This window comes from Haplochromis burtoni, unplaced genomic scaffold (assembly GCF_018398535.1).
Source record: "Haplochromis burtoni strain Fernald_Lab_line unplaced genomic scaffold, NCSU_Asbu1 Contig_80, whole genome shotgun sequence".
In the NCBI taxonomy this organism is placed as follows: Eukaryota; Metazoa; Chordata; class Actinopteri; order Cichliformes; family Cichlidae; genus Haplochromis; species Haplochromis burtoni.
The window spans coordinates 51,576-64,193 of record NW_024582441.1 but is presented as its reverse complement, the minus strand read 5'-3'; the positions used below and the strand labels follow the sequence as shown (position 1 = coordinate 64,193).

Sequence of the window (12,618 nt, the reverse complement as noted above, 5' to 3'; positions counted from 1 at the left end):
GATAAAGAGATGTTGAATATCTCAGTGAACACAGGAGTAATTGTTGATTGATATTAGTGATGACTTCTTCTTTCAGATGCTCCCTTTAGGGGTCGCCACCTCTGCCTCCTCCTCGGTCACACGTACCCCCTGCATGTCCTCCTTCATTACGCGTCTTCACTGTGGCCTTCCTCTTTTCCTCCTGCCTGGCAGCTCTGTATTCAGCATCCTTTGTCCAATACATCAAGTCCAGTTTTGCCTGAGCTGTCCCTCTGATGTGCTTGTTCTTTAACTCTGCCAACTCCAGCTGTCTTTGTGTTAATGACACCACCTCCAAACCACACATCACAGTAGGTTTGACCATCACCACTGCAAACAATAAGGGACTCGGAGCAGATCCCTGTTGTAATCAGCAAATGTAATCTGCTGTCGTCATACATGCCCTGCACCACCCTCACATACTTCACCCACTCAGGGTGGCAGCAGGCCATGTGAACTCGACGGGTAACCGACTTTGACTGTAGTACACTCACAGAAAAATGTTGCCACAGTTGTAGTGCAGAAATATCTGTTAGATTACAGAGACAAATAGGAGAGACTTTTCTGCAAAAGTGGGATCACTGAAGTCACCACAATGTCCTCAACAGGTTTCCATTTCATTTGTTTTGCAGTTTTCGATAGGCTCATGCTTTAAAACCTGCGTGCAAGCTCATGAATGACCTATTTATAGTTTCAAAGTGACACGAGGGGTACTTCCCCTCAGCATGATGGTTGCAGAAGGACTAAACTACTGTTAACTGAATAATTATACTGAGCTCACACTAACATCCAGTTGGTAAAATGGATGTTCATGTTTTCATTACCAAACTATATGAATAAGTATAACTCATTGTTGAAGTCAGTGACTTTAATGGACCCCTGAAACCTACTGACTCTGGTGACAGACTGATGTGTAAATGGAGTGGAGATGGATAGATACTGTGAAAAATGTCTCAACTTCTTGTGTTGACGCTTACATCTATTGTATTTATAGCCTCTAATACATTTAATCAATAGAAGTTAATAAAAAGTGCTTTAAAATAGGCCCGTTTATATTTCAGCCCCCCCCCCAAACAAACCGTTTTAAAATACATGAAAAGATGAAATATATGTTTTGCTGCATTAACTACCTTATGTGAATTATTAAAACGTATTCAGAATTTGACACACTGCTCGTCCCTACATAAGCTACCTTTATGGGCTAAAAGTATCTGTTATTGGCATTTACGTGGTGGCGGATCGATACTAAAATTCACAGTTTCGTACAGAATTAAAATGAGAGTCTAACCATAATCCGGCTTAAGGTTTGATTGGTGTAGTTGATAGAGGATAGAAAAAAACGTTGCGTGTGCTCAGCACTGCAAGGCGTTACTCTTGGAAAATTCAACCAATAACAAAACAGCAAGGTGTCACGTGACTTGGCAGGTTTCGCCTAGCTGCCATTTTGTATCTCCACTGTGCGGTCAGATGAAGTTGGTCGTCAACGAACGAGGGACGAAATAAGATGAAATTTATGCTATTTTATTAATTGGGACATCTTGCAGAAGTATATTTAAGTGTGATATATTTAGTTAGGCAGTGTTGTTCGAGGTCGACCGGCTGTTCTTCTTCTAACCGGACCGTTGGCCCTCGCCTCGGACTTCATCTTGTTTACATTCTACAGCGGAGAAGCTAACGCCGTTAGCCAACCTGCTAGCTTAGCTGGCAGACAACTTTCCCTGCGTTAGCTTTCTAACGCTAAACATAGCGAAATGGCGGCCAACACGACACAAGCAGCCCCTACAACTAACTGGTAGGCAACACTCTTTGAACAGATTGTGATTTTAGGCTAACTTGCTTTAATGTATGACTGAAATAGGTATTTATACCCTAATCTTAAATTCGTGGGAAGGATGATGTTAGCTTAGGCCAGGGTGTTAGCAAGTACTAGCAGGCCGTTGGAGTAGTTAGCAGAAAGGTGATTTGTTAAGATGCTTGTTTTTTTTATACATTATTTGTGAACATGTAATATTTTTGATTGAACGCCAGGGTTGCACCTCACTCTAATGTTGTACGTTGATGTTAGCAAGCGACAGTTGAAGTTTTAGGGTAGGCCTTAATTCATCAGCTGTTTTGGCTGTTAGCTGTTGCTTTAAACGTAATGATTTAATCATCAGCTTGAGATGATCTAATTAGCTGATAGATATCCGGTGTTAACAGAGGGAGGGTAGACTTGTTGTGTAAACGGGTAATGATTAAATGGTCAACATTTTGAGCACAATAGTAATCGTCAAGTAGGCCTTCAATCTATTATCTGAAGCGAGTAGTTGTCTAAACGAATATAAATCTTATTGCAGACGGTAATTGGGCTTACTTCTGTTTTTCTGCTGATTAAATGGGTTTGATCATGTGTTCTGATCACTAGAATAGACTTGATACTTAACCTTTTGTTGATGGCAGGTCCTATGGTGCTGCTGCAGACGGCCAAGTCCATGAAAATCCTGAATGGGAGAAGGCAAGACAAGCATTAGCATCCATCAGCAAGAGTCAGACCTCTGCTAAGACTACACAACCTAACAGGACCGCTGCAGAGGTTTGTCTTTTTGTGCAGTCTGTTTGTTACACCTGAATATACCTGTACCATATCATATAGTCTCCATTATAGCTATATAAATTTCTGTATGGTACAAAAATATTAGAATATTCATATTCTGATATTGCCTTAGCAATCTCATGCAGTTATATTCCCTAGTGAACATCAGTGAGACAAGCTCCAGGCACGTCTTGAGAGCCTGAGCTGCATGACAGCCTCCAGTGATCTAGCACCTACAAAGCGAGCCACTTGAACATCCTCCAACAAGCTTAATATTTGCAAAATATGCAAGGATATTTTTTCTTGTGAATTTGAAAGCTACAAACTTGTTTTATTGCTTTAGACAAAAATCACAAGTTCGAGTTCAACCAGGCTGCGAAGGAAGATGTACTAGCAGCTGGACCATACACCCATTATTTTATGGTCTTCACCTTGCAATATAAATTGCCTTGAGGCAACTGTTGTTGTGACTTTATTTCACTTAATAAACAATTTTATTTTTCAGTTTTAGTGTTGTGCAGCTCTTAAAGAGTTACAAGGCTGTTATTTTAGTTAAACCAAAGTGTTTAATAGTTATTTTATATCTTGTTGCATGCTCAGTCATCCATGTAAAGAAAATCTGGAAAGTTGATTCTGTCGCATTTTCATGAGGACAAATGTTTTGTCACTCATCCAAGTGACTTCCTCAGTCTCTGCTGAATGCAGGTTTCCCCCACCTTATAAACAGCACATTTGCATAATGACCAAATCTAGTGCCTAACAATAGGCTGTGAGTTCAGTTTCATGATCATTGGTCAATGGCCACAAGTACCATTCAAACTTAACACGAGTTTGTCACTTGAGACTATTATCATGTATTTTGTGGCTGTTTCAAAAACCAGAAATATATGTAAGGATGAGTAAAGTAAAATCCATTTTAGTTTTTGTCAGTCCTATTGATCCTCCATTTGGGGGAAGCCAAAACCTTCCATGTTTTTTTTTTTTTTTTTTTTTTTCATATGCAGGACAATCCTTGTGTAAATAAAATGATTGATGAAAAGTAAGTCTAGAGTGCCAATTGAAGGGGGGGGGGATTCTGTGAAGAAGAATGGGGGATTAGCTTGAATACTAGCAAGGATGTCCTAGGTTTTTAGGGTTACAGTGGTGATCACTGATAATGACCTAATTATATTGTTCACAGCAGTTAAAGCACTGAAACCTCCTACTTACTGACCTAATCAGATTTAACTGTGAGTTTGTGTTTATGTTGTGTGTATATATAGAAATACTTTCTACACATAGCAAAAACATGAGATAAGCAATACTAGATTGTAGTTCTAGTCTGACTTATGTGTTGTTAATGATATATTAGAATATATTGTTGGCTTCTGCATTTGCATAGTCTGCAGATGTTTTACAGCTTTCCTTGGGGCTTGACTGCACCAACTAACAAAATCATAGCTGGCTCAACTCCCGCTGCCAGTTCCTTTTAGTACCTTCTTTTATTGCTCTTCGGATTAATTATTTACAGAAAGAATTCTCAAAGATGCAGGCTGTTAAATTCCCAAAATTAAATAAAAAATATTGCTCCCTAGAAACAGTAATGGCCACAGTATTCATCCAGTAGCGCAATCCTACTTGATTAATGGTCTTATTAAAACTAGACAACATAAAGATGTCTTATGTATGATGAAGCTTTCTTGTAGTACAGACCCCAGGTATTAACCTTTTAAAGTGTCTTATCAACTGTTTTATTGGTTTCACAAAGGTGAAGTTTTATGTTCACACTGCATTATAATTGCTGTCTGTGTTGGACTATGTTTTCTCAGTTCCTGGTGGTAACACTGAAGCTATTTTGCGTGTGTCTGTTATTTCAGGCTGGCCAATTCCAACCAGCAGCAACTGACTCTGCTGCTATGCAGCAGCAGCAGTACTATCCGTGGTACCAGCAAACTCAGCAGCACTATCCTGGATATACATACTCCTATAACTACTACTACCCCATGGGGCCAGTAAGTAAAGATATGAGCGCTGCCGCTTTCATTTGGAGAAGTTTTGTACAGTTACACTTTTTACAAAAACTGAATTTAAAGTGAGAAATATTATAAAATGTCCTTTTCTGAATTTCCAGTATGGTGGTGCCTATCCTCCAAATCAGTATGGTGTACCCCCAGGGCCTTACCCAGGAACTCCTACGTCTAATGGACAGGTACAAAATCTACATTTTCTTAGTAAAGCAGAATATTTATATGTAGAAATAATTAATGATTCATGATACTTATCTGGGATTAAGAAACCCGAAAAATAAGCACATATTCAGGCATCACTGAAGCTGTAGTAGTGTTACAGGTTATATGGTTTTTTTGAAGTATTGCGTTTATTCTCCAGATACATGTGTAGCTTGCTTATGCTTGCAAAGTTTCATTTTTGCTGTAGTGCTGAAACAGGTTTTTCTGTCTTTTTACAGCCTCCCCCAGTGCCTGGAATGGAAGATCAGTCCCCCAGCTACACCTCCCCAACTCAACCTCAACCACCTCCCCCTGCTACTCCTCAACCACCCCAGAGCCCAACCACCTCAGAAAACCCCCCTCCTCCACCACCCCCTCCCATTCCCCCACCACCCAACTCCCAGTACCCCCCTCCCCCATCACAAACTTCTTACAATACCAACAACAGTATGACATACCCACCTGGAGACCCCAACCAGATGCAAGTCTACAATCATTCACAGGGAAGGCCTAACTATGGACAAAACTTCCAGGCTCAGAATGCCTATCAGGCATCTCAGAATAATTCCCAGCAGCAACAACAGCCTGCTCAGTATGCAGCTGGACTGGGCAGAGGAGAAGCCAACAAGAACAAAAACCAGAAGCAAGGACAGCAACTTTGGCACCGCATGAAACGTAAGGTTTATTGTCTTGCTGGGAAGCTTACATTCCTAATGTTAACTTTATTGATTTATTACAGAGTTTATGGATGTGTTGCTGCTTTTGTTTTCATTCTATCCCCCTCTTTTCATTGTATTCAAGTGCAGTGTGTAGATGCACCATATTCAAACAAGTTAAAAACTTGTTAGGCCATTAAATGCAGAAATAGAGTAGGAGACTAAGTGTTTGTGGTGATCAGTCTAGCAGTGTTCATCCAAATTCAAAAATATGTAAAGGAATAAGTTGCTATTGCTATTATGAGAGTGAGTTTCAGTTACAATTCTATGATTTTTACATCTTGTAGAGGCACCTGGCACAACTTCTGTGAAGTTCAATATTCCCAAGAGGACCTATCAGGTATCCCCAGTTTCCAATCAGGCTTTCCCTCCAGGCGAACAGCCCTCGGGGTTGAATCCAGCACCTTCATCTCCTGCTACTGCCAGTGCTGCACCTGGAGGTCCTCAGGCACGGTGAGAAAACTGCTCTGTCTACAGTAATTCTTGATGTGGGAATGACTTGATGACTTTAAATGTAAATGCTTCTCCTCCAGACCGCAGGACTGGCCGCAAGCCATGAAGGAATATGTCCAGCGTTGTTTCACAGCTTGTGAGACAGAGGAAGACAAAGATCGTACGGAGAAGGTGCTGAAAGAAGTTCTACAGGACCGCTTAAAAGATGGCTCTGCTTACACCATTGATTGGACCCGTGAGCCACTGCCAGAGTGAGTTCAGTAGTAGGTTGTGGTTGTAACTACTTTAGGCATTGGAATTCTGCTTTTGTTTTTTGTTTTTGTTGTGCATTCAAACTGTATTCGTCTTTCTCTTCTCCTTTTTTAGGTTAAAGGTTAAGCAGTCTCGTTGGGAAAGCATTGCACCTCAGAGGACAACAGATACCTCAGTTGGCTGTGGTGGAAGCACAGTGGCTGGAGCTTCAAGAGGCAGAGGTATTGGACACAGATTGGGCAACTACAGGAATATCTTTTCTCAAAGGAGTCCAACTTCTAGTTCATCCGATTCCTCCTCCCGCTCACCATCACCTTCGCACAGCCGACACAGGGACCGCAGCAACCAAAGGCACAGACGCAGGTATGGAACCATTTCTCCTCCACTCTTTGGTTATTGTAATTTTCCTGCATGCTCCCAGCTCAAATGTTCTCCTGTTTGTTTCCTGCCAGTGATTCTGACTCGCAGTCAGATAACAGCATCTGCAGTGACCTCCGACCTCAGCTTTCAAGGCGAGGTCAGAAAGGAGGGCGTGGTCGTGGCAATGATCGGGATAGAGGGCGTGGAGGTGGTGAGAGAGGACGAGGAAGAGGTGGAAAAGGAAGAGGAAGACGGTAAATTTATAAAGTCTTGTATCGTTGTTTAGCAGAAAGAAAACATTTTTGTTTTGTCTTTTTAAGTTGCTTTATGGTGCTGATAGTTAGTATACCTCCTTCTCCCCAGAAACATGGATGATTCAGCTGTTGGAAAGAAGAGGAAAGGTGGCAGTGCTGGTTTGGATTTCCACGATCCCAACAGAGAAGCTAAGAAGCAGAGCCGAGCAGCCCGTTTCCAAAAACAGCTTCGCTCAGAGCCTCTGGTTCTCTCCATCAATGCCCTGGACCTGCCTGATGGAACACAAGAGGGCCTTAGTTGGGAGGACTGCCCCATTGTGGGAACATGTCAGGACATCACCAAGCACTACCTGAGGCTCACCTGTGCCCCTGACCCCTCCACTGTGCGCCCAGTGCATGTAAGTGTTAAGCTTTTTTATTTTTTTTATTTTATATAATCTCATTCTACTTGTGCATTTTGCTTTTAAATTCAGATACAATCTCCACTTGCATTATAAAATCATTTTGTCAAGAAAACAAGGAATTCTTTTGAAATATATTCTTGAATAAGGATTTTTTTTTCTTACAATATTGAAGGAAAATCTCCCAAGGACAGAGGAAGGGGAACTGAATCTGTGCACTACATGTACATACTCCTAAATCCCTGCATCACAGGGCATCAAGATTCAGGCTTTAAATGGTTTAACTGTCATTCTAGGTGCTGAGAAAATCTTTGCAGGCTGTGAAAGCCCACTGGAAAACAAACCAGGACTATACATATGCCTGTGAGCAGATGAAGTCCATACGACAGGACCTAACGGTTGGTTGTCCTGAAATAATATTTATTTTTTCAAAGTTAATTTATGTCTTTGTTATTTTATTCGTTCATTCATTGATTTTATTCCTCTTACCTGCACCTAGGTTCAAGGAATTCGTACTGAATTCACAGTGGAAGTGTACGAGTGTCATGCACGGATAGCTCTAGAAAAGGTGAATCTGTTGTTCCTCAGTAATTAGACTACTTAAACGTAATAGTGTTTTTGTTTTAAACTGGTTGAATGCTTATCTGTTTGTTTATTTATTTATTTTAGGGAGACCATGAAGAGTTCAACCAGTGCCAGACCCAGCTGAAGGCCCTGTATAAGGACAATCCCTCAGAGAACATTGGAGAATTTACAGCATATAGATTGCTGTATTACATCTTTACTAAAAACTCTGGAGGTATGCTCAGATCTTTTTGGAAGTCTTCACCACTGCACTGAACATTGTGGGATTTTTTTTTTATTTTTTTGTTTTGTTTTAACTATATTTACAAGTTTCTCTGTCTCAGTTTCTGACACTGGCCATTCATTCATCTTCCCCCTGCAGATCTAACCACTGAGTTGGTGTATTTGACCCCAGCACTACGGGCAGATGATTGTGTGGCTCATGCCCTCTCACTTCGTGCAGCTTGGGCATTAGGAAACTATCACCAGTTCTTTAAGCTCTACCTGGAAGCCCCGCGTATGGCTTCATATCTCATTGACAAGTTTGTAGAGCGTGAAAGAAAGGCAGCACTTAGGGCCATGGTCAAAACGTAAGTTATGCTCCAGTAACATGCTAATTGTAAATTTTAGCTGCTTCATTGCTGACCAGTTTCCTGACCCGTTTGCCTATTTTCTCTGTCCACAGGTTCAGACCCGACTTGCCAGTGCAGTATGTGCAGTCCACCTTAGCCTTCTCTTGTTTAGACTCCTGTATGGCCTTTTTAACCGGGCTAGGAGTCACATTCACGCCTTCTGATCCCCAAAAAATAGACTGCAAAACCAGCACAGCCTCTTTGGCTGCCTCCTGAGAGGGGTGGAAGGGTAGCACAGTGAAAGGAGTGGCTAAGGGACCATCATGGATCCTTACATATTCAATGCACTGCACTTCAGATACCACAGCGAGTTCAGATAAGAGCAGTGGCAGACTAACACCCATATAGAAAGATGCTGGCTAGTGTATTACTCTATCAGGCCAAAAATGCAGATCTGTTTTTCTGACACTAAGAACTGTTCTGAAAATGCACAGAACTGCACATACTGTCACTCACATATTCTAAGTTTAGCCCATCTCATTACATTTATGATGCCACATAAGTGAGGGAACAGATTAGACCTGAGATAAAGTAGTCTTAGTGACTGAGAAGTCACAGAACCAGATCACGGTTCCTGTTCCGTTACCACCTTCAGATTTCAACGCTAACAGTGTTGTTATGTCTTTTCCTTCCCAAGTCAGCAGCTCAAAGACCAGAAGATTCAACTTTTACCAAAAGGGAAACGGCTTTTCAAGTCATGCATCCAGCTCTTCACTGTCTGAAGTCAGACCTGCAAAATCAAGTCAAGTCTAGTTTTATTCTTACAGACTCAGAGAAGATGCCAGCAATTTACCTGAAAGAAGAGGTGGTTTGTATGCCCTTCCCGCATCTAGTTTCCTCCTCAAATCTACAGCTGGCTGTTCCTCCCATTTGTCTCTACAAGGTCTGTGAAAGAAACTGAAGTCTAAAGTCCCGTTCCTGATTTAGTATTATTCATCCACTGCTCATGTTTATGAATTGGTCGATCAGCACTTAAACAAGTCTCGGATACGCATTGACTTTGTAACGGATAAGTGTTCCTCATCAAGATCAAGTTCCATGACCTGGAAGCTGAGCTTCATGTTCCAGAGTAGCCCCAGGCAGAGTGCAGTTCTGCTTCCATCACCCTCAGGTAGAAGTTCCTACCAGCACCTGGTGTCCAGCTCACCCTGTCAAATGCAGCAGTGCACCTCTGTATCCTCACCAGCTGTTCCTCAGAAAATAATGGTGACGTCACAGCTGACACCTTGGATGTAGCTGAAAGTTAGTTGGGTTGTTTTTTTTTTGAGTTGGAGCATCAAAGGAAGACCTGCAGCTTCTTCAGGAAGGCTTAAAAAGTGGTTTGTATACTACACGCAAGGCTGGTAAGAGAAAGGGACTCTTCTGGAAGGAGGTGGATGACCGCACAACAGAGATGTTGCCTCAAGTTTTTGTTTGTTTGTTTTTTTTTGTTTTTTTCCCAACTTGTTTTACATCTTGTGGGTTTATCACTTATCAGTATTTGGCATTCTCTTGTGCAAAAGGAAAAAAAAATTATGGCGGTGGAATCATAATTTTATTTTTTAAATTATATACTTCATAATGATTTTTGGACAGTCCACGTGTCATTAAAAAATTGAACAATATCCTAAAATCCCAGAATTTTTACTACACAGATGGAAGATGCTGTCTCTGAGTATTACAATCCAAACATGAATTTAAAGTGGTACAGACAGCAGTGGAAAAAAAGTAGTTTGAGTCCAGGCAAGTGCTTTTATGTCCATTTTTTCCCCCAGAAGATATGAAATTTTTAACAAAAAGTTTGAAATGGGAGCCTCAGTTTAGTATTTAAAAAAACAAAACAAGATAGAAACAGGCTCTCTAAGTGGCCGTGGAGTTGATTCTCTGTACTTTGTGCTTTTTAGGCCCCAGTGTAATATTGATGGTATATTAACAACCCTTTAGACAATGAGTGGGGAAATTCAGTTACACTGAAAATGGCGATTGATCAGCTCCTAAGTGTGAGGAAAATAATCCATGTGTTGCTTTTCACCAGCAAAGCATCTGGTCCTAATTGAGTTGTGCTGAAAACGTGTAGGTGGTCAACATTGTTCCTCTTTTTTTTTTTTTTTCTTTTTTTTTCTAAATTAATATCAGTATTAACCGCTGTAGGAACATTGAGTCTGACATTGAGTATTTAATCCTGTTTTGATTGATAAGAACAGGAATGGATTCAGGCTTAATGTAAAACCTCCACGTTTACTTATTAACAGAGTATACTTTGTAAATACTGTATGATAATTGATGTGATTTCCTTTTAGTACACAGTGTAGGGTTTTTTGTTTTTGTTCACACATGGGTAAGTGTGAATTTTTTTTTTTTGTTTTTTTCTTTGTTTATACAACTATTGAACAAATTTGTGAATGTTTAAAAAAAAAAAAAAAAAAAAAGAAGAATTTGATTGTATGCAGTGATCTCAGTGTGGCTATATCGGAGAAATGTCAGCGCTGTTTCCGAGTGCAGCCTGAACACAGTTGCACAGGTTGTCAAATCCAATTTTGGCTCGATGCTCAGACTCCATTGGTCCAAAAAAGAAGGAAAAATAAGTTGTTGAAATTTTTCCCTTTAGGTTTTGTGCCACATTTTCCTGTTTTGTGCTCTCTGATTGGTTCCTGCTGGTTTCGTATATATTCAGTGACAAAGCAGACCAATGTGGCTAAAACCTTGCCTCCTGACCAATCATGTCGATAAATCACGTGTGACCCTGGATCATATATATATTTTAGATGTGTTCGTTGTTGACTTTTGATTTCAGCATATGTTTTGTAATGACAAAGATCTCAACATGTTTCCTTTCTTTCCCCCCCTCCCTTCATTTACCTTACTCCCCTATCCTCCTTACTGCCCCCCCTCCCCTCACTCCTTAAACCCTCCTCCCACATGCCGCCAGACTTCTCGTCCTTCAGCTTGCAAGGCTGCTGCATTGCAGGAGCACACGGAGGGATAAGTGGGCGAAACTCCTCCAGATGCCTGCCGGAGAGAGTGAATTGTGAGCACTGTCTCGGTTTGACCCGCCTGAGTTGAAGCCATACAGCTCATAAAACACAGGGGAGCATCGCATAATGAAAAGTTGAAAATGTTGAAATGCTGCTAATGGGATTTGCTGCTAGCCCTTATTTAAAATGGTTTTGTGTGCAACATCGTACCTGTTCTAGTTTTTAAAAACAAAGCTCTCGAGTCATGTTTTCCTTGTGCTGTGGGGTTCTGCGTGTCCAGATGCATTTGCATAGTTGTTTGCTGATAAGACTTTTCATATTTAGTTAGGTTGGAATTTTTTTTTCTTTCTTTTTCAATTCCTTTCTCTCCACTGATTAGAAATGTTTTAGCTTTTGTTTGTTATACTGGCAGGCTGCTTCAGAGTTGAATTGGCATTGAATAAAATATGTCTGGACATGCAGAACATAGTGACCTAAAACTCACCAACATCTTTTTCTTTTTTTTTTCTTTTTTTTCCCCAAGTATAAAATTTATAGGTTTGTGTTCACATGCTAAGCAGTGACTCTTCTGAAATGATGTAAGATTTTTTTATTTTATTTAATGCAGGCTTGTATTCTATACATCTGATGTCTCAGATTTTCAGCACTGAAACAGCCCAGGATGTTTGTCTTTACATAGAAAAATCATCCAGATAACTAATGTACACATTTTCATTTAATACCCCACCCCTCCCAATTTTTGTGTATTTTGCTCCTATGTTGGTGTATACCTCCATCAGTCTTTGTAACTGCTTTTTTGACCCTTGAAGAACTCCCATCTCCCTCTTTCCCTCCACCTTTGTTCATTTCTTTTTCTTTTTTTAACTAGTTTTTTGTAGAATCTTCTCACTTTCTCTTCTTCACTCCTCCCTGCATGATGTTTCAACCTCTCCCCCGACTCTCTAACCAGTATTTCTCTTTTGTCATTCTTACCCTTTTTTTCCTCTTATGTTGGGTATGTTTGTGACTGCCGTGTGCAACTCTCACTAGTAAGTATTGTATCCTGTCTGCAGTGCTTTTAATAGTTTGTGTTGCAGCACTTTAACAACTGAAGCTGAAGGTCTATCTGCAATGCGCCCTCCCTATCCCTCATTCCCATAGCTACATAGATCTGATAGGATAAACTGCCATTTTGTAAATATTGTGTACATATCTTTTGGAAAGACGTCTAATAAAAAAAAAAAGTACATAGAGCA

The 12,618-nt window shown here is 40.6% G+C and overlaps 1 protein-coding gene across 1 annotated transcript; it reads left to right on the top strand.

Moving 5' to 3' along the window:
- Positions 1-1,443: 1,443 nt before the first annotated feature.
- Positions 1,444-12,618, top strand: leng8 (leukocyte receptor cluster (LRC) member 8). Its single transcript, XM_005925343.3, has 15 exons — positions 1,444-1,810; positions 2,458-2,590; positions 4,447-4,581; positions 4,701-4,778; positions 5,037-5,472; positions 5,801-5,966; positions 6,047-6,217; positions 6,333-6,581; positions 6,671-6,832; positions 6,942-7,230; positions 7,530-7,631; positions 7,733-7,801; positions 7,903-8,032; positions 8,180-8,387; positions 8,483-12,618. Exons 1-15 carry the CDS (start codon positions 1,770-1,772, stop codon positions 8,643-8,645), a joined length of 2,532 nt encoding a protein of 843 aa, XP_005925405.1. The 5' UTR covers positions 1,444-1,769; the 3' UTR covers positions 8,646-12,618.